Source organism: Ursus arctos, unplaced genomic scaffold (genome assembly GCF_023065955.2).
Source record: "Ursus arctos isolate Adak ecotype North America unplaced genomic scaffold, UrsArc2.0 scaffold_5, whole genome shotgun sequence".
Lineage (NCBI taxonomy): Eukaryota > Metazoa > Chordata > Mammalia > Carnivora > Ursidae > Ursus > Ursus arctos.
This window is the reverse complement of record NW_026623067.1, coordinates 47,689,456-47,716,357: the sequence shown is the minus strand read 5'-3', so window position 1 is coordinate 47,716,357 and position 26,902 is coordinate 47,689,456. Positions and strand designations below refer to the sequence as shown.

Sequence of the window (26,902 nt, the reverse complement as noted above, 5' to 3'; positions counted from 1 at the left end):
GTTGTGAGGGTCTCATATAGATCTTCATTCCACTGTAAAAATTGGTGCAGCGCTTATGCTTCGCTTTCCCCTCACCTTGGACGACCTTCAAGACTCCTCCAAATGATTTTTGTGATTCTGTGAAATACTGAGATTATGATTATTAACAAGAGTGTCAAATATCAATCACATCAGGTAACTAGGTATCTCTTTTTGGGGAAAAAAGAAACAAGAACCAAAAATAGACTCTTTAATCATGGCACAGATTTAAAATGACAATCCAGCTGCGAAACAGAGGAGTGGATAAAATCACCTTGAACCTAGTTTTAGCCCATGATGCGATCTTAGTCATAGATCTGGCACTAGCCATAGCAGAGGAAGAACGAATTCCCCAGCCGTGTAGTTGTTCTAAGAGTTGAAAATGAGTCAATGAATAAGTGATTGATCCCTTTCCATTGTCTACTTACTCTCAGGTCTTTTGCAGAGAAATCATACTTCGGTATGCTTACTAAAAGTTGTGGGATGTTTTGTTTTGTTTTGTTTTGTTTTTTAATTCCAAACATCCGTAGAGGTGAAAGAGATTTGTGAGATCAGCCTGTTTGCCTCCTTCATTTTAGGATGAGGTAGCAAGGTACAGGAGAGTTGAAGTGACCCAGAACAAAATAGTACTGTGTTACTTTTGTCAAGGCTTTTCTCTTGTGGCAAATACAAAATTTTTTGTTGTTAGACATAAGATACAGATTTTGGTCTTTATTGACATAATCACTTTTGAATGAAATTTTTAGTTTTTATTATTTGTGTTTGATCCTTAACCATTTTCTAGACCAGATACCATTTTCAAGTGGCAAATACATCATTAGGAAGTTTCTTGTTGTTCTTTTGTACCATTTGTCTCAGATAATCACAATCCAGTATTTAGGCTTTCACTAAAGGATTTTTGGTTTTGCCTAGTTACTGTAGGACATCTATGTGCTCCGAAGGTTTTTAGAGACAAAATGAGATTTTTGTATGTGTGTTCGTGTTCGGCCATACAGATAGCTAGCTAGCTAGATGGATGGATGGATGGATGGATAGCTAGATAGGCAGGCAGATAGAAAAGAAAGAATGGCATATAGATGTACAGACTGAAAATATAACTAGTCATATAAGTAAACTTGTTGTGTGTTAATGAAAAATAGAGTAAGTGCATGGTATTCTGGTCCTGTAGAGAAGTTTAGAATGCATTCAATACTGAGGACGAAAATGATTGGGAAACATCCCAGAAAAAAAGTGTTACTTAAGCTAGATCTTTAACGTGGAGGATTCATATGGGTTGCTAACAAAGGAAGAGATGGCATTCCGTGGGTTAGATGAGGCAGGGTAGGATGGGGCACTATTGTGGATTTCGCTTTATTGTGTGTTTGTGGGACTGGGCAAGTAGTGGGTGTCTTCTAAGAATGAGCCTGCCTGGAACAGAAAATCTAATGCTGGGAACTGAGGCCCGTCTGAGAAATGTGGACTTAGGGCCACAGTAAAGGGTATCTCAATGCCAGACTAAGCCATTTCCACATATCCTCCAAGTCCTGAAGAAGCCTGGCATTTTATTTTGTGAAAAATCTTACAGGGAAAATAGCAAAATAATTTTATAAAGATAAGTCTGGTAGTGGTCTAGATCAAATGGAAGGGAAATAGTGAAAGCCAGCAGGACCTGTTAGAAAATTAAGCAAGTAAGTGATGAGGGACTGATACAGGATGGGATGAAAGGAGAGTAATGAGTAAGAGGAGGACTGTGTGGGATGACAGGATATGTCAGATTTAGGGGAGTAGGACTGCAGTAAATAAGAAGAAAGTACAAAATTCTAAACACAAACAATAGAAAAGATGATAGTTGGAAAATTAGAAAGAGAAGCCAATTTGAGGGTGAAGTGAAAGATAGCAGTTAAATTTTTTTTCTCTTGTGGCATGAAATTGAGTTAAGACCACATATCAAAGGGGGGCGCCTGAGTGGCACAGCGGTTAAGCATCTGCCTTCGGCTCAGGGCGTGATCCCGGGCGTTGTGGGATCGAGCCCCACATCAGGCTCCTCCGCTATGAGCCTGCTTCTTCCTCTCCTGCTCCTCCTGCTTGTGTTCCCTCTCTCGCTGGCTGTCTCTATCTCTGTCGAATAAATAAATAAAATCTTTAAAAAAAAAAAAAAAAGACCACATATCAAAGGAAAAATGCCCTGTAGGCCTTCAGTTGTCAGGACTGGATTTTTGGTAGTAGAACAGGACCTTAGCTGAGAATTGCCTGCGCAGAGTTAGTAGTTAAAACCTTAGGGCTCCTCTTTAAAATGAGAATAATAAACCCTAAGTCTTCATAGGGCTGTTACTAAAAATAAATGAAATAATGCTAGAAAAGTATTCAGCACTATCCTTGGCACATTGTAGACCCTCAACAAATGTTAGCTTTTATTTTTTACTGTGGGTTTTAGGAAAAGACAATTTTGTGAATTATTACAACTGGTATTCTAGAAGCTGTATAAAAGCCATTTGCGTGGTGTGTTTCTTCAGTATCCCAAGTGGGCATTCATATGTCCTAATTCACATCCTTGCTTTTCTACCTGTTAGGGGAAAGTGAGAGCCCAAGCTATAATTAACTCATGTGTAGCTGTTGATCACTGTTTATAAGACCTAGATTTTTTTTACACAAAAGGTTAAGAATATTTACTGCTCTTCTGTTTACTGCAACTTCTCTAAGATCCCTGAGCCATATTTTGTTTTCCTTTGCTGCAGAGTCAAATCAATTTTAAGGGGTTTATAAAGACCTTTCGAAAAATGGTATTAGCTTAATGCAAGCTAATGATCATTACCTCAATATTAGCTCAGCGTTTTCATACTACCTTCACTCAAAGAGGAACAGACTTACACAGCGATAGAAGAAATCCAGGAGAGGTGGATTATCATGTATGAAGACCTGTAGGACTCCTGTTTGTGTGGGTTGGACTAAATGCATCTTCAGTAGAGCTTTCCACCTTCTATATATTTCACAGAATCACAGAATTACGGTGTGTTTGATGATCCCATTCCACCTAACATATGCGATCGACTCATTATCTGCTAGGGCATCAGGTTCACATGTGGAAGGTCAAGTACAGCAGAGTTTTTGGTTGGGGGGGAGGTTCCTCAATAGAAAAGTAAACTTCATGTATTTAAATATTCTTGCACTTGACTCCTATAACTCTTCTGTCGCTTTGCTTACGTCCTCTAAATCTGTACCTCCCCAAATCTTCTCCATCTCGGCAAACGGCACAAACATCCATCCAAGTCATATGCTGATCATACCAGAAGTCTAGGGACTGATTCTTCCCTTCTTGTCACTCGCAGTGTTCAGTTCATCAAGTCAGGTCAGCTCCATCTCACTGCTTCCTCTCCTGTCTGCTCTGCCCCTCTATAAACCATTCTCCACAAAGACAGCTTTTTAAAATGTAAATCACACCACATAACTTGGAAACTTTCAGTGATACCCCACACTCTCTGCAAGGCTTACAAGGACCCACATGATCTTGCCTTGATGTACTTCTGATCTGATAACTGTGTACCTGTCCTCCCTCATGCCAGCTGTGTTTCTTCAGCCCTTGCTGGGAATGCTCTGCCCCAGATCTTCTGGTTGTTTCTTTCTAGTCTTTTGGGTCTCATGTCAGATACCACCTTCTCAGTGCAGCTTTTCCCGACTATTTAGTTGAATAGCCCATGATCATGGTATCACCTTACTCCGTTTCCTTCCATTCAGTAGGTTTCTTGCTCATTTTTGGTCTTTTTGCCCCAAGAGTTCAAGATTTACATGTTCAGGGAACTCTTCTGTGTTTATTCCTATATCCCCCATGCTGGTACATAGTAGCTGTCTAATAAATAATTGTCGAGTGAATAAGTGAATAGCCATTCTAAAACAATTCATTATCAGATATTTAAAGCCTTTTGCTTTCCACAAGAAATAAATAATAAAAAGCATTATTGCTTTTATTTCTATTTTCTATTTTTATTTTCTTGAAACCCTCGTACTTTTGTTTGTCTGATTTTACTTGTTAATTAATAGGAAAGGAGCAAAGAGTTAAGTAGTAGAATAAGTTTGAAAATACTAGATTAAACAAAATAAAACAGAGTTGTATATTATGGTCCTTGGCAAAGTCTTTAGTATGCTAGTATACACTGTCCAAGAAGGTTAGCACTATGTCAAAAATTTGACACTGGATGTCTTCTTTGAGAATTATCACAGCAGACTGCTGTTCTTTATAACACATTCTGAAAACTGCTTCCTTGGACAAAAACCCATCATAATAGATAGGGGGAAAGAAACTATATTGAGTACAAGGAGGCAGATTTATACTGACTAAGAACAGGCTATCAACCAAGGACTCAGAAAGAAAATAAAACCCATGAAAAAGTGATGGAAGGATTCAAAGAGGATACAGCAGCTGGGACTATTGAGTTTTCTGTGAACAGCTCTTCCTGCTTTATTGGATATTTCTATCTCCAGCAGCTGGCACCGTGCTTGGCCTCGAGTGAACATACAATAAGTATCTGTTGACTGCTCATCGATGAGTGAATAAAGGTGGCCCAGGATCACCATTAAATCATTAAGTTAATTAAGATCAGTTTGGTTTAAGAAAAGCATGAAAATATCTAAAGTATTTTAGGAAATGTTTCATTCCAAATAATTAAAAGTAAAATATTAGTACTTATGAGAATACTTAAGCTGTTATTATATTGCCTAAATGCTTAGTGTAACCAGGAATTTACCATACATTTCATTATTCAAACCTAACATGGACTTTATAGAGAAACATATGCCTATTTGAGATAAAATGGTGGAGCTCTTAGAGTAAAAATGTTATTTTACCTTACACAGCTATGCTTAGGTTTTGTTTTTGTTTTTAGAGAGAGAGGGGACAAGGAGGGAGGGGCAGAGGGAGTGGGAGAGAGAGTCCTAAACAGGCTCCATGCCCAGAAGCACAGAGCCTGAAGCACAGAGCCTGACAGAGCTCAGTGCCAGGACCCCAAGATCAGGGCCTGAGCAGAAATCAAGAGTCGGATACTTAACCAGCTGAGCCACCTGGGTGCTCCGTGTTTGAGAATTTTGTTTCATTTCTCTTTAGGCAAAGTTAAGCAAATTTGGAATTAAAGCAATTGGGTAACATTACCTAACTTTTTTTTTTTAAGATTTTTTTTTAATGATTTTTTATTATATTATGTTAGTCACCATACAGTACATCCCCGGTTTCCGATATAAAGTTCGATGACTCATTAGTTGCGTATAACACCCAGTGCACCATGCAATACGTGCCCTCCTTACTACCCATCACCGGTCTATCCCATTCCCCCACCTCCCTCCCCTCTGAGGCCCTCAGTTTGTTTCTCAGAGTCCATAGTCTCTCATGTTTCATTCCCCCTTCTGATTACCCCCCGTTTCTTTATACCTTTCTTCCCCTACCGATCATCCTATTTCTTATGTTCCATAGATGAGAGAAATCATATGATATTTGTCTTTTCTCTGCTTGACTTATTTCACTTAGCATTATCTCCTCCAGTGCCGTCCATGTTGCAGCAAATGTTGAGAATTCGTTCTTTCTGATAGCTGAGTAATATTCCATTGTATATATGGACCACAACTTCTTAATCCAGTCATCTGTTGAAGGGCATCTCGGCTCCTTCCACGATTTAGCTATTGTGGACAATGCTGCTATGAACATTGGGGTGCATATGGCCCTTCTCTTCACTACGTCTGTATCTTTGGGGTAAACACCCAGTAGTGCAATGGCTGGGTCATAGGGTAGCTCAATTTTTAACTTTTTAAGGGACCTCCACACTGTGTTCCAGAGTGGCTGTACCACCTTGCATTCCCACCAACAATGTAGGAGGGATCCCCTTTCTCCACATCCTCTCCAACAATTGTTGTTTCTTGCCTTGTCAATTTTTGCCATTCTGACTGGCGTAAGGTGGTATCTTAGTGTGGTTTTGATTTGAATTTCCCTGATGGCTAATGATTTTGAACATTTTTTCATGTGTCTGTTAGCCATTTCTATGTCTCCATTGGAAAAGTGTCTGTTCATATCTTCTGCCCATTTTTTGATTTATTTATTTGTTTCTTGTGTATTGAGTTTGAGAAGTTCTTTGTAGATCTTGGATACCAGTCTTTTATCTGTAGTGTCATTTGCAAATATATTCTCCCATTCTGTGGGCTGCCTCTTAGTTTTTTTGACTGTTTCCTTGGCTGTGCAGAAGCTTTTTAAGATTTTATTCATTTATTAGAGAGAGTGAGCACGAGCCAGGTGAGGGGGGGCAGAGGGAGAGGAGGAGGGAGAAGCAGACTCCCCATGGAGCAGGGAGCCTGATGTGGGGCTCAGTCCCGGGGCTCCATCCCGCGACTCCGGGATCATGACCTGAGCCGAATGCAGACGCTTAACCGATTAAGCCACCCAGGCACCCCTACCTAACATTTTTGAAGTCAAGTTTTGAGGTATAATTTACACATTGGTAAGATATCCACTTTTTAGATCTAGTTGAGTGCATTTTGACAAATGTATACAATTGGATAACCACCATAATCTAGATAAGAATATTTTTATCACTAAAAAAGAGTTCTCATGCTCCTTTTATATTCATTCCCCTCCCCCTACTACCAATTGCTGGCAACCAGTGATCTCATTTCCCTATAGTTTTGCCTTTCCCAGAATAATGTATGAATAAAATCATACAGTTTTTATAAAAAGCCTTTTGTTAATGGCTTCTTTCACTTTGCATAATGCTTTTGAGATTCATTCACTAATAACACTATGCTTGTATTAGTAATTTATTTTTCTTGCTTTCTACTGTTTTGTTTTATGGATATACCACAATTTGTCAGTTGTCACCAGTTGACATTGGGGCTATTTGCAGGCTTCAGCTTTATAAATAGAATTGCTGTAAACACTTGCATAGAGACCTTTCTGTGGACTTACGTTTTCATTTCTCTTGGGTAAATGACTAGGAATGGGATTGCTGGAACATGTACTGAATACAATTGTTAACTTCATAAGAAGGTGACAAACTGTTTTCCAAAGTTGCTATCCCATTTTGCAGTCCTACCAACTGTGTATGAGGATTCCATTTGCTTTGCATTCCTGGCCAGCATTTTATATTGCTCATACCTAGTATGTAGTTACATTACATTTTGGTTTTAATTTTTGTTTTCTTAATGACTAATGACGTTGCACATCTTTATATGTGCTTATTGATCTTTTTAAGTTGTAAGAATTTTTATAATTCCAGATATAAATCTTTATCAGATATGTAATTTATACATATATTCTTCCACAAGTCTGTGGCTTGTTGTTCTATTTTCTTATCAGTTTTTTTTCAAGGAGAAGCCTTGATGAAGTCTGGTTTATCATTTTGGTCTTTTATGTATTATGCTGTTTTGTGTTCTAAGAAATCTTTGCCTAACCCAGGATCGCAAATATTTTCTACTGTATTTTCCACTAGGAGTTGTATAATTTCAGGTTTTACATTTAGTTCTAGGATCCATTTCGAGTAGATGTATACTAATATGGTGCAAAGTAAAGGTTGAAGTTCATTTTTTTGTGAATGGACGTCCATGTGTCTAAGCTCTACTTGTTGAAAGGAATATATAGCTCAAGTTGTATAACTTAAAATTACCTTAAGATCCACAATAAAAGTGGTGTACATAAAGAATTAAATATGTATTTCCAGAAATCTCCCTATTTGCTTTTTTTTTATTATTTCTTTAAGAGACAGGTAATCTCTGTTTAAATTATTTTCACAAAGCACACAAGGAAGTATAGAGGCAATATTAGAAAGTATTTTATAGTGAGTATCATGGCCATCATAAGCATGCAAAATTGGTATTAACTTAGAACACTTTAAGTGAATTGGGAGTCCTAATTTTCCCTGTAAGTAGAAAGTCTATATTTATACAAGATTTTTTTTTTTTTTTTTTTTTTTTTTTTGTGGAGGCTTCATTTATGTGAGGTTTGTGCACCCATTCATTGCCTTAATTATTCTTCATTGAAACAAAAATCCCCAGTGGATATGATAATGATGGTGGCTGGTGGTGGTAGTAGTGGTTTCAGCTAAATTCACTCAGTAGTTATGAACATAGAAAATTTTCTATCAAGTGTATATGATTCAGACTGTATCAGCAGTTACAGGATACCGTGCTGAAGAGACATGTAGAAGCAAAATTTAAGTACAGTTATCAGATCATTTTGATGTTATTTCAGCCTCAAAGTACCTCTCAACAAAAATAAAGTTTCTTATATTGGAACTTCTTTTTTTAGTAAATGTTCAAGGTTTTTCTTAATTTAAATAAAACTTTTGGTGAAAATTCTCAAACTAGGTGAATTGGAGAATGATCCGTAGCCTTTTTGGATGATTATTCTGTTTTTAAAAATCTAGCTGTAGTTCCTCTTAATCTCAAGCTTCCATAATATTTGTAAGATACGTTCTTGTTTTCTGAAAATGTGACGACTCTTCAGAACAGAGCAGTTCCTTAAATCATATTTGGATCCATCATCACTAGAGGGCAGTAAACACAAACAGATTTATTGGGTTTATCTGAGTTAAGGTTGTTTTTGTAGTATTAGCATTAATCAAAGAAAGTGTAATTTTTATAATGTAAAAATAGATTTAAAATTCTGTTACTTAAAACATAGGTTATACATTAATTCTGGATTACTGCCTGCCTCTATAACTATTTTTGTAGTGAAAGCAAAGGAACACTGAGTGATTTTTGAAACTCTGATGTGTTGTAGTTATTGTATTTAATATTTGAAGTTTCCTCTTGCCTCAGAATTCTTCGGGGGGCATTTAGTAACTAGATTTGCATATGTTAAGCAGAACAGTATTGGATGTGTGGCAGCCCACTTTACACAGATTAGCTTCTTGATTAATAACAATACCCAGAACTTTGATCCTAAGTAGAAATATGTAAAATAAATATAGATTGATTATAAAATAAAATATTTTCCAAAGGTATTAGTCCTGTTGAAAACAGTGCTATTGCCAGGAAGATCCCTCATTAATACACTTATTTTAAATAATACTTCTTTAATATTTCAAACTGTAATATAATATACAGCTTAGAATTTATTATGTTAGTAGATATATTGTTTATAGGCTCTAGGCTAACTATAGATTAATGCCTGAAATTTTTTTCAGCAATTTAGAGTATTCTGTAGCTGGACAGTGTGGGTTTAAATCCCGGCTCTGCAACTTGGCTTTGTGACCTTGGATTAGATACTTTGACTTCTGAGATTCAGTTTCCTCATAGTTTGGTTTGTCTCTCTTTTTCCCTAATCAAAAATGTGTCTTAACCTGTCTTAACACCTGTTGCAAAGTCACTAATTCAGCAGTCGTTAATATAGCAAAGCCTCAACTCCATCAGCAAAATTTTAAGTATCCTGAAATATCCTATAATACTCCAGAAAGTTTGATTGCTTGGTGTCTCATTTAAGGACTGAGAAAATGAAGAATGAAAGAGAAGTGATATCTAGAGATTTTGAGGAGTATTATTAGAAGACAGAACAAGAGAACTAAATGCTGAAGGAAATTACATATTGTTTTAAAATTTCAGTGCATGCACACATACATTTGTGTATACAGTCATCCGGGTGTTTGAGCACAGCAGACTACCAGTCAGGAAATATGGCTTCTAGCTGTGCTCGAGAGCCTCTGTGTCCCGTTCATGGAACATTCCCACATCTAAGTGTTCACTGTCCCTCATGTCAGGAGCTCTCCTTATCAGGTGAGACTTCCTGTCCTTGGGCACAAGCTTCCTGACTTCACTAGTTGGTAGGATCCATGCAGTCCGGAGATCTGACCACAGTAATAGGATCAGTGGTTCTTTAATTCAGGACATTGTAAATCAGCACATAGATTAAGGATAAATTGGGACAGCTGGTTGGCTCAGTTGGAAGAACATGCAGCTTTTGATCTCAGGGTCATAAGTTTGAGCCCCACATTGGGTGTAGAGATTACTAAAAAAAAAAAAAAAAATTAAGGTTAAATGAGTCCACTCCTAAATTCATACCATTTATCAAGGAGTTTGCAAACGTTTAGTTATATGACGACCAACTCATAAGCTATAAAGAGCAAAGACTAAAAGAGACCTGGCCTGGCATTTCAGCCCTGTCATATACTGGGCAGCTTGTTGAATTTTTAAGAGTATCTATCTGTCTTTTTTTTTTTTTTTTTAAGATTTTATTTATTTATTTATTTATTTATTTATTTATTTATTTATTTAACAGAGAGAGATAGAGAGAGAGAGAGAGACAGCCAGCGAGAGGAAACACAAGCAGGGGGAGTGGGAGAGGAAGAAGCAGGCTCCCAGCAGAGCAGGGAGCCTGATGTGGGGCTCGATCCCAGAACTCTGGGATCATGACCTGAGCCGAAGGCAGAAGCTTAATGACTGAGCCACCCGGGCGCCCCCTATCTGTCTTTTCACCTTAAAGTGGGGATAATAGCTATCTTACTAGCATGTCGCAAAGGTTAGCATTAAGATATATAAAGCTCTTGGAGCATAGTACATCTTAACAAATGCGTTAACAGAGTCCGTTTTCCCCATTAAAATTGTCAGAAGCTAAGTCTGATTCTAAGAATTATATTTCTCTGGTCCCATCCAGATTTCTCCTCTGGGTTTTCCAGATTCTTTTTGCCATCTGCTACTACTGTGGCAAAGGGAAGGAGCGTCTAGTTGGTCTCTGATAATGGGAAAAATGAAATGAATTTTAATTTGGACCAGAGCTTAAGAAAAGAAAAATTTCAGGGGAACCCGGGTGGCTCAGTCAGTTAAGAGTCTGCCTTCGGCACAGGTGATGATCCCAGGGTCCTGGGATTGAGCCCCTACTTGGGCTCTCTGTTCAGCGGGGAGTCTGCTTCTCTCTCTGCCTCTCCCCTGCTCATCCTCGGTCTCTCTCTCAAATAAATAAGTAAATAAAATCTTAAAAAAAAAGACTTCTTATTACCTAGAAATATGGAAACGGTCTTTAGTTCTTTTTACTTCACATTATTGTAATTATTGCTACTTACTATTATCATTACTATTATCTACTCTACTACAGCAGATTAGGGGTTTACAGTTGAATCTTTTGTGCCTGTGGTCCATTTTTTATTTTGGAAAAGATAAAGAATAAGATCTCTTTCTTGCCCAAAGGATCCTCTACCCTGGTTGAGGAGGCAAAGTTCAAGGCAGTGGAAGTAACTGGAAGAGTGATTCTTAACACTGGCGAACATTTAGGAAATTTCGGGGTGCACTGACTGGGGAGTGCACCTGCTGGCATTTCATGGGCAGAAGCCAGGGAGGCTAGGTGTCCTGGAATACATGGATAGCCCTTCACCAAGGAGGAGTTGTTCTGTGTCCCAGTAAATCATTCAAGCAGGTGAAATATTCACTTACAGTTATCTGAGCCCAGAACACAACTACTTTTTTATATATAAAAACAAAATATTTTTTACATGATTTTAATCCACACTAATTTTTCCAGTAATGTAACCACAGTGTATACTGAAGAGAATTGTTCTTTGTTACATCTGAGACCTTTCAGGAGTCATTCACCATTTTGGAAAAAAGATGGTCTTTCTAATACAGTACTCCTGTACTCATTTCCATGTCGCTGTCCCACTTATGGTAATTCTCCATATCAGAGGAAGCAGAACAAACACTTGTAAAGCACTTAGTGTCAGTGCTTAACATGTATGTACCAGCTAATTCTTAAAACAACTTGTAAGGTAGATGCTATTATTATTCTCTTTTCCAGATGAGTAAACTGAAGATGAAGTAAACTGAGAAAGTTTAGATAACTTTGTCAAGGTCACACAGTAAGTGATAGTAAGATCTCAGCTCTTGACTACTTTTTTTTTAGTGTACTTCTCTACAAGCATTTATATTTTGCAGTGTATAATATAATTACTTTTATTTTTCCTTTATGTTACTGATCAGTATGGATTTTTTAGCTGTCTTTATAGGGATTACTTAGTATGTATGGATGTATTTAGTGAAGTGCATATGTTAAAAAAGTAGGAATTTTTTATCAGGATAATAATATGTTATACAAAGAAAGAAGTAACTTAGTTTGAAGTTAGGCAAAGGATAAAATGGATGGATGGATGGATGCAGAGAAAGCATAATTTGGTTGTAAATGACATTGTGTGACCCACCTTGCTCTTTGGAAGCACACCGAGCATGCTCCCATCTCGGGGCTTTTGGTTTTGGTGTTCCCCTCACTTGACTCCCCTTTCTCCACTGCCCTAGATGTTCACATGGCTTGCTCCTTCTCTTTCTTCAAATCTCTAAGCATGTGTCATTTCCTCAAAGAGGCTCTTCCTGATCATTTTATACTACAGGAACCTCCATCGCTAACATGCCATAGCCTCCTTATCCTTTCTTTTTCCCCATTGAATTTATCACCACACGACATTGTATATATTTGCTGACGCAGTTGTTGAATGTAGCTTCAGGTAAAAAACCTTTGCTTTTTGTTCACTGCTGTGTCCTCATTATTCAGGACAGTGCCTGGCACACGGTAGGAACTTAATAAGTAGTTATTAAATAAAGGAGTGAGTGCAAAATAAAGTTTGGAGAGGGGCTGAGATAATTTGGTCTTGAGATGTATTTTGAATGATTGAAATCTGACTTTTTCTGAAAAATCAGCTTGAAGGAGATGGAGTAGAAGAAAGAGGGTATTCTAGGTAGTGAATTCGGTGAAAGTAAAAATATAAATAGGACTGTCTGCTAAATCGTAGAGCTGGGTGGAATACTAGCCTTTCAGTAACAGAGCAGGAGTGTAAAGAGCAGCTGGAGATGGGCTTGGAGTTGGGGATTAGGGTCCGAGTTTGTCAGTCTGGAGCTCACAGGGGAATATGGCTGTGATGAGGCAGGTGATGTCAAGTTGTTAGGTAATAGCTTTGGAGGGGCAGGCTGAGGCTGGATTTGAGAAAAATTGGCCTGGCAGCAGAGTTAAGTATGGGATTAGAAGGAGAAAAGCCAAAGAAGGTGAGCTAAGAAGCAGGTATTGTGTTTTGGGTCTGAGATCCATAATGATGTGATGCAGTTAAAAGAAAACATGATAAATTACACACACCCGTGCGCGCACACACACACACAGGATAAGCCTGGGAGTTAAAAAATCTAGTCACCATAATGGTATCGTTATCATAATCCACATCATTGTTTTCTTCTCCATCATCATCATCATCATCATCATCATCATCATCATCATCACCTAATACCTATTTGTCACTATGTGCCAGATGTTTTTTTAAGCACTTTGCATATATCATCTCATTTAATCCTCATAATAACTGTTGTAGTTATTTATTGCTATAAAATCACTTCAAACTTAGTGGCTTAAAATATCAATTTGGTATTTTTTTTTTAATTGTTTGGTGGGCTAACTAGGCTTGCTTAGACATTTTCACTTCAAGACCCTCATGTGGTTTTAGTCAGATGGCAGCTGGGCTGGAGTCATCTAAAGGCTCCACTGTCAGGATGACTAGGATGACCTCTTCACTGTCGGGTCTGGCTCTGGGCTAGGATGGCTGGCATAGCTAGAGGTTGTCTGGGGACACATCTGCTTTCCCTCTCTCTCTCGCCCACCCCCCACACTCTCTCGGCAGCCTCTCGGTGGTGTTAGCCTGGGCTTTCTCATAGCATGGCAGTCTTAGAATAGTCAGACTTGCTAACAGGGTGGCTCCGGGATTCTAATAGTGCATTCAAGGCAACCAAGGTGAAAGCTTCAAGGTTTCTGACAGCCTCCATTTCTTGTGACAGCACTACTTGTTGGTTATACAAGCCAGCTTGGATTCAGTGTAGGGTTGGGTGGCTCATTAGGAGGCATCTTTGGAGACTAGCTACCGTAATAACCCAATTTTACAGATGAGGAAACCAGCACACTAAAAGGTGAGATTAATTGTTAAAGATTATGCACTATAGGATTTGAGCTCAGAGCCTCTGTACTTGATACCTGGGTGAACTTGGAAAAATCATTTTCTCTCTCTAGGTCTCACTTTATGTGGAAATGAGGGGATTAGAGATGATAGTAAAGCTGTTTCCCATTTCTCTCAGGCATTCAGCCCTTGGATTTAGATGATGGGGGTGGGGATGAGAAGGAACAGTAAATGAAAAAGCATTTTATAAAAGATAAAACGTGATAATAAAGTTGGTGCAGGAGGGAAGGTGATGTAAATGGAGAACACTTTAGGGTTATTCGGGGATCCAGTTAGATGATTTATATTAAGCATCTAATGGCGGCTGACTCACATGAAATGCCTATTGAATGGTAACAAAGAGTCACAGATTTCAGTCTGCGATCCTGGGAGAAATATCAGCCCACTGACTGAAATGGGAGTAGTTATAGTAAGAACGACTTTAAATAGAAAAATGGATCCATCCATTTTGAAAAAGTTTGTGATGAGTGGCAGGGCATTCGATGGGGGAAGGGACCTTAGTCATTTGGAAATATGGTGCCGTAATTCCTGTTAGTAGTAGTCATTGAAGAGTGTGGCCTAGGACAGAGTCTTGGGGATATTCCAAGTTAGAGGATGAACAGAAGAAGGCAAAGAAGACATGGTCAGAGAAGGGGAGAGAAAGCCAGAGCAGTTGAGGATCCTGGAATTGGAGAGTGGAGAGAGTACGTTGTTGAACACTTGTGAGCAGTTAAGGAGAATGAAAGACTAGGAAAGAGGAGGACCTTTTTGTATTCTTGTGGAGGCAGTTTTAGTGGCCTTTTTGGGGTTTAGTTTTTTTTTTTTTTTTCTTTTTTCTTTTATAAGGGATTAAGTGGAATTTAGGAAACTAACACAATAGGTGTAAACTGCCCTTGAAGACTTTGCAAACAAAGGACCATTACAAATTCAAAGAGGAAGAGTATTGCATGGATGTTTCTGATGTGTGTACTATCTAAAACAGACAAAGCAAATGCAGGAAAACTGAAAGGTAAGGACATTAGCAAGTCACAGAAGCACAAAGCAGTTAAGTGCTTTGAGATGGAGATGAGGAAGAAAGAGACAGGACAGAATTTTATGCTAAAATAGAGTAAAGGCTAGACTTCCCTCATTTTTTTTAATCCACAAGTCTAGTATACAAGATAAAGAATAATACTGCCCCAAACCAAATAGAAAAGATTTTTTCTTTAAAAATTTTAGATTTCTTATTTAACTCTCCTTGTAAAAGGTCTGATTACTCGAACTTAATGCTATATTCCTCCAAGAGCCACTGTTAATACCTTTCTTAACTTTGTGCGCAATCATAAGAACGTTCTCTTTTGGACAAAATATAGATTTTAAAATCTGTACTCAGAACTCCACCACATTCTTTAACCGTACACAGTGCTTTAGCTTTCAGTCCACCCCACAACCCCAGCCGCAATCAGAATTATTATAAATTGTCCCCACCCTTAGGTTTTTAAGGTTGTGGAGTTCAGTCACATGTAACAATAGAAACAAAAGGAGCTGAGAACAGCTATACCACACAGGTGAGGAAATGTATCGTTTCCATTTGTCAATTCTGGACATTGATTGCATTTTATAGTCACACTATGCTTTTATGTTGGGCAGAGGGAAAACTTTGGTTATATCTGTGTCACCAGGGAAGCCACTTGCTTTGGATTTGAAAGAGCGAGGCAGTTAAAATGCCTAATGGTCCTTTTCAAAGCAGCTTTTATTTTTAAGGAAGAGAAGTCAGAGAATATTAAAACTCATAGGAAAGACACCGAAAAGATTGGCAATCCTTATTTAAGAATGATCTATGAATTTTGAAGAGTTTTATGGTCGTTATTCATCATCTGCGCGCGGGAAACCCCATTCATCTTTTTATTCGGCAGCCTCAGCTGTAGCGATACCATTATTAAATGGCGTTTACCAGAGGTGAGGAGGAAAACCTCCTCCCCAGAGGTTTGCCCCTGCCAACCAATCACGACACAGCCTGCTCTGAGTCCACACCCCCCCCCCCCATAGACCCAGTGATGGAGTGTGATTGGTGCATAGTTGGGCTTTTATGGGAGGGGTTTCTTGTCACTCTTCCTGGCTTCCCTGCAGTTCCTTATTTGGTAGCTTTTGACAGAACTAGTCTTTCTTGCAGCTAAGCATCTTGACATACATTATTCATTAAGCCCTGGAGCTCAGGGAGAAAAAGATGCAGACCCTTAGATCGTTAGATATTTCTTTATCACATGAATTTTCTTTATTCAGAATAGTTGTAGAATTCTGTTTCATTCTGGAGTTTTACAAATGGCATGTGTTCAATGGGAAGACGGCTGGATGGGACCTAATGCAAGGCTTTCTTGTGTATACTTAATTACCAAAAATCTTTAAAAACCCACACTCTGGCTTGCGGATTTTGTTAAAAGTATCAGGGTTTTGAAGATATACATATTTTAGAACTTACTGTCTCTATATAATCAATCAAAAATGCCTGAAGCAAACTATTTACTGTCAGTGTCTTGGGGCTACATAAAGGTAAGATTTATTTAGCTCCTAATTGCTCTGATTACATAACTGATAGTTTTAATAAATTACAGTGGAGTTAAGCTTTGTAAGCAGTCTTTTTTTTTTTTTTTTTCCTTAGACGTGAACTACATAAGTATGTGTTTTTGGTGGTCAAGATAAGGAGAAAATGCATAACTTTTATTAGTTGTAGTTTGCATGTTTAAATAGCTTTTTAATGTGCAGTGGTTCTTCTTTTTGTCATAGGGTATAGATTTGAGTTGTGCTTTTAAATATCAAGGTAATCAAACAAAATCATTGGAAATAAATTATTGGGTCCAATTGCTTGCACTGATGTATGAGTCATATGTAGCACTTAAAGTTTATGAAAATTAATTTGCGGCTCTTTCTAAAAATCTACACCACTTTAACCCTGATGAGTATTTTTTTTCATCTTTGGATATAAAGATGTAGATGACATTAAAAATTGACATTACCTGACTATTTAAGTGATATATTATTAAAATGAACATTTGATTATCTTTTTGTAAAACTGGAAGAAATATATAAAGTTCATCTGATACTGCTACTTTTGTTAATCTCAGGAAATGAAGTAATACACTGAATTTATTAAGATTCTGTTCCGCTTGGCAAGCCTCTTGGCGATCTGATCTCTATGATAGAAGCAGGAGGTAGAGAAACCTTTTTCAGTCCTAAATCAAGCATCACTTCAGAACTTGAAATCTATTCTTGATCATTTGAGCCAATCAAAATACATAATTTTTCAGAATCCTTTTCCATTACTTTAAGGACTCTCGGATTGAAATATTTTTCATCTTCTTTGTTTCTTTTTAGAGAAAAATGTCCTCTGCTGTGAGATTTTCTCACATTCTGAGAAAATTTATTTCAGTTTTAGTTGTCCAAGGAGTCATGATTCCCCACTTCCTTTTAAGTCGATGGATGGCCCAGTTTTTTTTAATTGTTTTTGAAATATACAGACTCCCATTATTTGAATTTTGTTAGCCATTTTTGGCTTAAAAAATTTTTTTTAGTACAGAAAAGTATAGAAAATAATAAAGGAAAATCCCACAATCTCCCTAGAACTCATCTCCTAGCTTTCAGACAGCTCATTTTTAATACGTTTTTGAAGAGCTTCATATTTGTATTATGATTATGAACAACACTTACAAGAATCTAAATAAGGAGTTGTAGAGCTTATATTTTTGAGGAAAATTGTTGCTGGCCAGCCTTGTTTATGTTTTAATAGTATATTGCTAAAAACACCTAAGAAGGGCAAATTTAAATATATGTAGTCTTATGCATTTTGACAGATTTATTTATACAGCCAATGCAGTATTTATTTTAGCTTTTAATGCTGATATCTACCAAACTTGTAATATATCACAGTGCAGCATATTCAAGTGATTTTTAGTTGGGGTCAAGGGTGGGGCAGGTTAAGCATTTTCTGAATGTTTGACCTTTACCACCTTCTTAATTAATATTAGGAGAATGTAAAATGTACCCAGGACATTGGCATACAGGGATTATGTTTAAGAATACTCTAATTTTATTTTATTATTTAATTTTGCTTTCCTCAACAGTCTTAAATGTAGAACATAAATTAGAAAATGGGAGTTTAAAAAGCAAAATACAGAATTTATTTCAACTGCATTTTTACTTTTCTTTATGTTTTACATGCTGCACGCAGGCATTCTGATGCATAATGAGAACAAAGGATTTGAAAGCATTCACTTAAATTTTCCTCTTTTTTTTTCATTGTTGGAACAGTAATTCCATCTATTATTTCACACTGTTGAGATCAAAAGCAATCAGAATAACTCACCAACACAAAATATTTAGAGGTCACTTTTTAAAATATCTAAATGCTCAATTAAATTGCTCTGCATCTTGCAACCAGTTTTCTTTTTTTTTTTGAAAGCCAGTTGTGTATTGTATCTCTTCTAAATCTATAAATTGAGGACTGTAGCAATGTTCTAGGAAAAACACATTTACTGCCTTTTCTAATCATTTTCCTCTCATGATAATTTGTGTAGTTATCCTAATAAATGGTGTGTAGTTATCTTAAATGAGAGAAATTCCACTTACATTTTTAAATGATTGTTGGTTTAGTGTCTTGTTCTTTAGTACAGCCAGCTCTACACTCCAAGATTGTACTGTAAAACCAGTTGAGAAAGCCCTGATGGTAATTTTTGTGGTTATTAATTTAGCTTCCCTGAAAGTTTTATATCAACAGCAAAAAAGGGAAGCAATTTTAACTCCTTTTAGAAAATGCTCTTATAACTTAGTTGACTCTTTGAAAATTGTCTTTAAGAAATCTCCCACACCTTTTCCCTTGGAAATAAAGAGAACTGCTGAAAATACTGTTTCTTCTAATCATATTAAGAGGAAATGTTGCCTTCCTTAGAGCATCTGCCAAACCTTGGCAGGGATATAGGTGTGCGCTGAAGGGTTTCTCCACCCCCCACTTCCAGGTTTTGAACAACAGCATAAGGGTAGTCTGGGAAGAGATGTATATGTGCACGTACAATCAGTGCATGTGCGACCTGTAATTTATCAGTCTGTGATTTCCTTTCACTGGCATTTTTTGCCTTAGTTATCTGTATTGACTGGCTGTTTTGAGGGATCATATAAACTAACTGCCTGGAAAATTACAATTCATTGTTTGTATTATTCCAGAGAATCCAGTAATTTGTGCTGCATATCTGCAGGTACCATGTAATTTTTTCTGCTGGGCATATGGCAACATATTCCTCATACTGAGTTGCTTCCAAGTTAGAAGGTAGTTTTATGGAAAAACTGGGTCCCTCTCTAACTTTTTCAATTGCACCCACCCCTACCCCCAAACGTACATCCTTTTTTAGTTACATGGAGAGAAATGCATGGAGGGCAGGTGGACAGCAGCTGCTGTATAGACTGAAGAGGGGCTAGGAGTGGCTGAAAGCCCTGCCTAACATTCCCCTCCCCTCCCCAAAACACACTGTCATGATCAGGCAACTTTTAATTCACAGCACAGACAATTTCAAGTCCAAGAGATATTTCACTCAATATATGTCTTAAATGCTTAGCAGAGTCTCTTTGGTTTTGTTTTGCCTAGAGAGTAGATTTTTCCAAGAGTAAATTTCATTTGTTAAGCGAGGATTTACTTACCTTTGGGCCTTGCTCATTGTATTTTTTGTTATATTTTTGAAGCATGGTTATCATCTCCTATGTGAATAATATCCTAAATTACTTTTGGGAATGGGTAGGGGAGCTAGATGTTTATATGTATATTTTTTTGTGGGCTTAACTAGTCAGATCTTCCATCTGTTTGTCCTGCAATGATGAATATCAGCTATCACTATAAAAGGCCCAGGAAACTGGGAGATAGAAGGAACTCAGTGTTAAGCACCTGCTATGTGCCGGGCAAAAAACAAGATACTTCCTATTAGCTCATTTAATTAGTTAATTGCTTATCATTTAATTCAATATAACTTTGTGGAAAATCCGGGCGCCTGGGTGGCACAGCGGTTGGGCATCTGCCTTCGGCTCAGGGCGTGATCCCGGCATTCTGGGATCGAGCCCCACATCAGGCTCCTCCGCTATGAGCCTGTTTCTTCCTCTCCCACTCCCCCTGCTTGTGTTCCCTCTCTCCCTGGCTGTCCTTATCTCTGTCGAATGAATAAATAAAATCTTTTAAAATATATATATATAACTTTGTGGAAAATGGACAGGAAATGTTTTGAACACTATTGTAAATGTGTCATGAGTATTCTTAGGAGCCCCAGATTTTTCCCAGCAGATCATAATGTATAATTTTGAGTGAAAACAAGCAGCAGCCTATATTTTGTATACTGCATGATGCCAATTTAAAATATATACAAATAAATGTTGGGAAGAAAGACGTAGATGGGAATGTAGGTAATTATGGTTATCTCTGAGCAATGGGGATATTCATGATTTCTAATTTTTTCTATATAGCTTTCTAGATTTTCTCTATTATGTATGCACTTTATAATCAAAGGAAAGGTATTGAAAGAATATGTGAACAAAAAAAAAAAAATGAACTTAATGTTTCTGAGTTAAAGAATAAATTCCCCAGACCTATAAATTAACAACTAGAAAAATTATTATTGGTTATGGCCAGTTCTTCGGTTTTGGCTACTGGAGAACACTAATAGACATTTCTTACATCCAGCAGTCTGTTGAAATGTTTCTATTGATCTCCCTCAGTACTTTTGGGATAAATTCCTGCACCTTATCTAAATGGTCAATAAGATTGACTTTGGAAGTTATTTGCCAAATTATCTTGAGTTAGGATACCTTGGTATGAATTATCCAGAGAAGCAAGATTTTTTTCTTAAATTCTAATAAACTAAATACTGAGTTAGAATTACATTTCAAACATTACTAAAATGGTAAATTCACTACATTTTTCCCCCAGACTTAAATGAGAATTTATGGTGAAATTTGAAATTCTAAAGTCTACTGAACATTAGAGTAAAATGTGTTTGAATTTTTTGATCAAGTATCTAATAGTAATCTGTGTAATAGAAAAAGATCATTGTTTCTTAAAGGGCCATCTGGGCTATTTTGGGAATCAAAAGAAAACATAGTAACAAACAGCTGAGAGATGGAAAAGCATAAAGTCTTGGAGAATCTTGGATTTGGGTAATGCCATCTGATGGTTATAAGTTAATTCCAGTGTTTCTTAGGATAAAATAGGCACCCTGGCATCAGTAAAATAAGTTGTGAAGTAATGAAATTGAGTATTGAAAATTGACCTGTTTCGTATTTATGTGACTTTAGAGAAATGGATTGGTAAGTCCCATGGATGCTGAGAAACAAAAAATATTACACCTTTTACTTGGAAAAACTTTAAAAGGAAAAATTATATAGTATCTGTTCAAACATTTTACTTCTCTATAGTTCTGAAAGAATACTCAAATCTATTCACTTTTGCTTTGGGGTAAAAGAAAACATTTTAACCTCTAACCAGTATACATACCGATTTCTGCAAATGACAAATTAATTGATAAATCGTGTTCTATTGTGTGACAGCACATATGTGTGCCAATAAATTAGTTTTTTTCCTTCTCTAAATACTAATATGCACCTTAACTTTTTATTGCTTTTTTTCCCTTTAATTAATGTCCTCGAATGTCTAAATCTGTGCTGCATGTGGCCATTTAAATTTAAATTAAAATGAAATAAAATTCAGAAATCAGCTCCTCATTTTCACTAGTCACCTTTCAAGTGCTGGATAGCCACACGTGACTAGTGTCTACAGTTATGGACAGCTCAGATTCTAGAACTCTCCATCATTATAGAAAGTTCTGTTGCATTTCACTGATCGAAACTGTCAGGACAATTTAAAAATTCTTGGGCATGTTTTCTGTATCTTACAGTATGCTTGTGTTACCTCAATTACATCTCCTCTTATGTTACTTCATTTTATTTTTCTGTTTTTCAGTTTAAAAGGATGCTTAATCGAGAGCTCACCCATCTCTCTGAAATGAGTCGGTCTGGAAATCAAGTGTCAGAGTATATTTCAAACACATTCTTAGGTGAGAATAATCATTTAAATGCAATTTTAAACTTTTCTTTTGAGTTGTTTGTTTTTGGAGGTAGATTGGGGCACCAATTCATTTTGGAAACCAAATGAGTGTTAGGAATTCCTTTTGTTTTCATTCATCCTATTAATAATTTGAGTGCCTAAGCCTGTAAGCTTTGGAATCTGAGGTGATAAAGTACATTTTTTATGTTTAGTTTTATTCAGGACTTTAGGGATTCTCTGGATTAAAGTTGTAGATTGCCAGTTTTTCCAAAGCATTAACCATAAAATGTGTTTTACAGAGAGATGTATGCATGCATTCAACAAATTCTTGTTAAATTCCAGACATTGGTGGGCATTTGGTAATGATAAATTAGAAATGGTCCCTGCCATAATGAGTTATAGTCAGTTAACACCAAGCCTGGTAGACTGATGAGGTGGATACAATACAACCACTGAAGAAAAGCTTGCTGATAATAATAGTTGACAGTGTAGTGTACTGGGATACCATCCCCCCACCCCCACTCCCACCCCCACCCCCGTCCACGGGAAGAAAATTCATTTAGCGAAAGTCAATAATGTGAACATATCCTTGATTTGAATTTACTTTCAAAACAAAATTGCTGGGGCGCCTGGGTAGCACAGTGGTTAAGCATCTGCCTTCCGCTCAGAGCGTGATCCCGGCGTTCCGGGATGGAGTCCCACGTCGGGCTCCTCCGCTGGGAGCCTGCTTCTTCCTCTCCCACTCCCCTGCTGTGTTCCCTCTCTCGCTGGCTGTCTGTCACATAAATAAATAAAATCTTTTAAAAAAAAAATCGCTGTAATACCTAATTAGCACTTTCACTAAAGAGACATTTATTGAACACACGCAATGTGCAAGGATGAGTTAGAGGAGCTCACTGCCTTGAAATAGTTGATGAAAATACTGAGGTATCTAATATATTTTATTTGGAAACAGCAATTGAATCTGACAGTTACTTATCAGACGATACTGGAAATTACCTTTGCTCTCCTTGTTACATTGTAACCATTATCTCACTACAGTATAGAAAATATAAAATAGCAGAAAGAATGTAAGTCGTTCAAATATATTGTTTGTATTCTTACATTTTGACCCATTTCAGTAAGCCGTTAGGTTCACCCAGTCCTGTTTTTATATTTGTGGATGAAGTTCCTTCCTTTTCAAAATAGGTATTAAAACTGGAATCCTTAGTTGGCAAGAGCAGTTTCCAAGCCACTAAGTGAATTTCAAACAGGGACAGAGTTAATGAACAGTGGAAATAACCAATATGTTTTGCTTTTTCCAAGTCTGCTATCATAAGTCTTGCCAAAAAAAAAAAAAAAAAAATTACAGCATTCCATCCAAGTAGTAACCACTGAATACATTTGATGTTAATTATTTTGCAGTGGGATTTATTTGCTCTATTTTTTGTTGGAGGGTATCATAATAAGTCCACATCAAATTGTAAATACTCAACTTCTCTAAAAGAAGTGTTTCTTGGAAACATTTTCTGGAATATATCATGATTAATTAAAACCTGCCCAGTTATGGACGTTATGATTAAAAAGTGACAACTTGGGTAGACGTCACAGTAAATGTAGAACCTTTTCTAAATTTCGTCAGATAAGCAGCATGAAGTGGAAATTCCTTCTCCAACTCAGAAGGAAAAAGAGAAAAAGAAAAGGCCAATGTCTCAGATCAGTGGGGTCAAGAAGTTGATGCACAGCTCCAGTTTGACGAATTCAAGCATCCCGAGATTTGGGGTTAAAACTGAACAAGAAGATGTCCTTGCCAAGGTAAGAAGATTTTAAGGATCGTGATCATAATATGTTGGGGTGCCTTTTAATGAGTTTTAATTCTTTCTCTTTTAAATAGATGGACTAGTTCATTAATTTGTGGGGTCCTTTTTTTTTTTTGAAAGGTGGCAAAGTACTTTATAAAGCTCTTTACAAATTATTTGGGTGTTATTAATATGTGGATTTGGACAGGTGGTTTGGTGTATGTGTTTGTTGCTTTTTTACATCTCCTTTTGATTGTTTGACCTTAAAGAGTTAGAAATATTTTATGTGCTTTGGGTTTCAGGAGAATAGTTAAGGTTTTGTGAATAGATTTTATCTATTGAAGAAATGCTCTGAAATTGATAGTCAAAGTACGTAACTACGTTGTGTCGTCAGAGTCATAAAGTTAAGCCATACTGTTCAGTTTTCAGTACATTTAAGTGGGTTTACCTAAAAGTTTGCCTGTACTTATGGGGCTGCATCCATTACATCTAAAATGAATCTTTTTTGTAAAAGCTAACACTCTTTTTATTAAAGTCAGTTACGTTTAAATGACTGTGTTCATTGATTTATATTCTACTTCTGCTTCCTAATTTTTTCAATCTTTCTGTAACCCCAGGAACTAGAAGATGTGAACAAATGGGGTCTTCATGTTTTCAGAATAGCAGAGCTGTCTGGTAACCGGCCTTTGACTGTTATCATGCATACTATTTTTCAGGTAATGTGGTTAAGTTCTATCCCCTTTCCTTTATAGGGTGACATAATGTCGAGTCTGTGAAATGTGCTTGTGTTTTATCTTCTTTACTATTCACCCTCTTTTGCTTATTTTGATACTTTTTTTCTTATTTGCCCCTTTACCAAGGGACAAATGATAAAGTATGGAGTGTGGGTCAATCACAACTAAACCAATTTTGTTATTTTTTTTTTCCATTCCAAGAAGTAGTCATGTGGGAATATTGAAGCAATTCATTAAAACAAGAGTTTAAAAATCATGTCCATGACCCTGATTTGCATAGAGAGTGGAGTACTAACTTAGAAATGAATAAGTTCCTTTCTGATCAACCTTAGAAGATAATTTCTTCAGTTGCTGTTTCTTGTACTGCTCTCTTCTCCGTATCAGTTTCCCATTCTTGTTGAGCTTTTGCCCCAACACAGGATTAGGATATAAATGAGGAGTTGAGGCTGCAGACACCCTGGAACTGGCATGGCATGTTCCACCCTAGAGAACATGTTGAGTTTCAGGCGGTGTGACCCATTAGCTAAAGTCGGTGGTACTGGACTGAAGCTGCCTTCGTGATGATCCGACACAGACACTTTGACAGTTGGCAGCTCATTCCTGACGCCATACCTCTTGAGGAAAGCAACGTTCGGCCCCAGAAGGACAACGCTACCCTGGCTTTGTCCCCAAAGCCTCTGGATATTCTCAGAGGGTTCCATTTCCCTCCCTAGACACTACGAGATGCTGTTTCTATTCTGGGTTATCCATAGGTGACACTGGTGTGATTTTTCTGTTAACACACTCCATGGAAAATGTTTTTATATGAAAACAAAATGTTAAGAGGATTTCCTTTCCTACAGGAACGGGATTTATTAAAAACATTTAAAATTCCAGTAGACACTTTAATTACATACCTTATGACCCTGGAAGACCATTACCATGCTGACGTGGCCTACCACAACAATATTCACGCTGCAGATGTGGTCCAGTCGACACATGTGCTGTTATCTACACCTGCTTTGGAGGTAAATCTGGTTTCTAAAACTCTGAGACCACTAACCTGCTACTCACAAACGTCTCTTAAACTTTTATACTGAAGGGTGTGCGGGGCAGAAAATTAATGGCTTCATTGGAAGTATGTTGAGTTATAGGGAAAAAATGTTGTTGTGATTAATAGACAGTTCAGTCTTTGATGAATTTTGCCTGTGAAAGTTGATCAAAGACTTAGGGATTCATCTGTTCATGATACTGCTTCTTTGAAATGACCTAGCGGACATTCCATAAAGTACGTCTGGCTTATTCAGTTTCAGTTAGTTTTTTTGGAATTTAGCCTGATGCCTTTTACATTTATAGTTCAAAGGATGATGTTATTTATAAAATAGAGACAAAGCTTTGATATTTTTCATAGAATTTTTCAGAAAGAAACACATCTTTAATTCTACCAGATTTTAAGAAGTTGTTCCATTAAATGTTTATTAAGACAATTTGATTTCCTTAATCGTTTGGGGGAAAGATTCTCTTTTGCCAATATATTTTATAGTTCAGATTGTTTTCATCATAAAATCGTGTTAGTACCTCATCATCTGAGCGAGTGGTTCTCTACTGGGGTTCTTCCTCCCTATTCCTCCTGCCCTGACCCCCAGGCACATTTGACAATATGTGGAGACATGGCTGTCACAAGTTGGAGATAGATGCTTTTGACATCTCATGCTCCAGGTCAGGGACCCTGATACTACAGTGCACAGCATAGCCTCCCACAACAAAGAATAATCTGCCCCCAAATGTCAATTCTGCTGAGATGGAGAGTCCCTGGTCTGAATGAAAGAAAATAATTGCTTGTGTCATTAATTTTATGTACATTTTCAGGACATCCTTAAACATTTTAAATACTTTTAAAATAAGCTATTAAATATTTTGAAGCTTCATTCTGTTTTCCAACAAATTCTAGGAAGTAATTTTGCATTTGTACATACCTTTCATTGTATTATTACAGAGCGTCGATGTTATGTGTCTTGTCTGAATTTACAGGCTGTGTTTACAGATTTGGAGATTCTTGCAGCAATTTTTGCCAGTGCAATACATGATGTAGATCACCCTGGTGTGTCCAATCAGTTTCTGATCAATACAAGTGAGTGAAGTTTGTTTATTTTTGCAGAAAACATTTTTCCTTTGTATGTCTTAGAATGACCGAGTTTGTGTATAAACTTGGGGTGTTTCCAGAGTCATAATGTTCTTTTGGGGTGTGTAAATGTGTACTTTATTGATAGTGTGTGTTAATGTAACCTAGCTCTGAAAATTATTGTTCTATACCATGAGGCTTATGTTTTTTGAAAAACATGCATTCCAGTACTTCTCTAGAAATAATATGTTAGTAGACAAGGGTAATCAAAAGTGAAAGTTTGCAGAATGATTTATATAGTTATATAGTCCCTAAAGTTTTAA

At 37.0% G+C, this 26,902-nt stretch overlaps 1 protein-coding gene across 9 annotated transcripts in view; it reads left to right on the top strand.

The window, feature by feature from the left end:
* Positions 1–26,902, top strand: part of PDE4D (phosphodiesterase 4D) — a 710,048-nt gene that overhangs the window by 669,633 nt on the left and 13,513 nt on the right. For all 9 annotated transcript variants that reach the window (XM_026498401.4, XM_026498405.4, XM_057306966.1 and 6 more), the window contains 5 exons: positions 21,883–21,976; positions 23,588–23,760; positions 24,362–24,460; positions 25,321–25,485; positions 26,489–26,588. In XM_026498401.4, the coding sequence (XP_026354186.1) occupies positions 21,883–21,976; positions 23,588–23,760; positions 24,362–24,460; positions 25,321–25,485; positions 26,489–26,588 (631 nt within the window). The remainder of the gene's footprint in view (positions 1–21,882; positions 21,977–23,587; positions 23,761–24,361; positions 24,461–25,320; positions 25,486–26,488; positions 26,589–26,902) is intronic.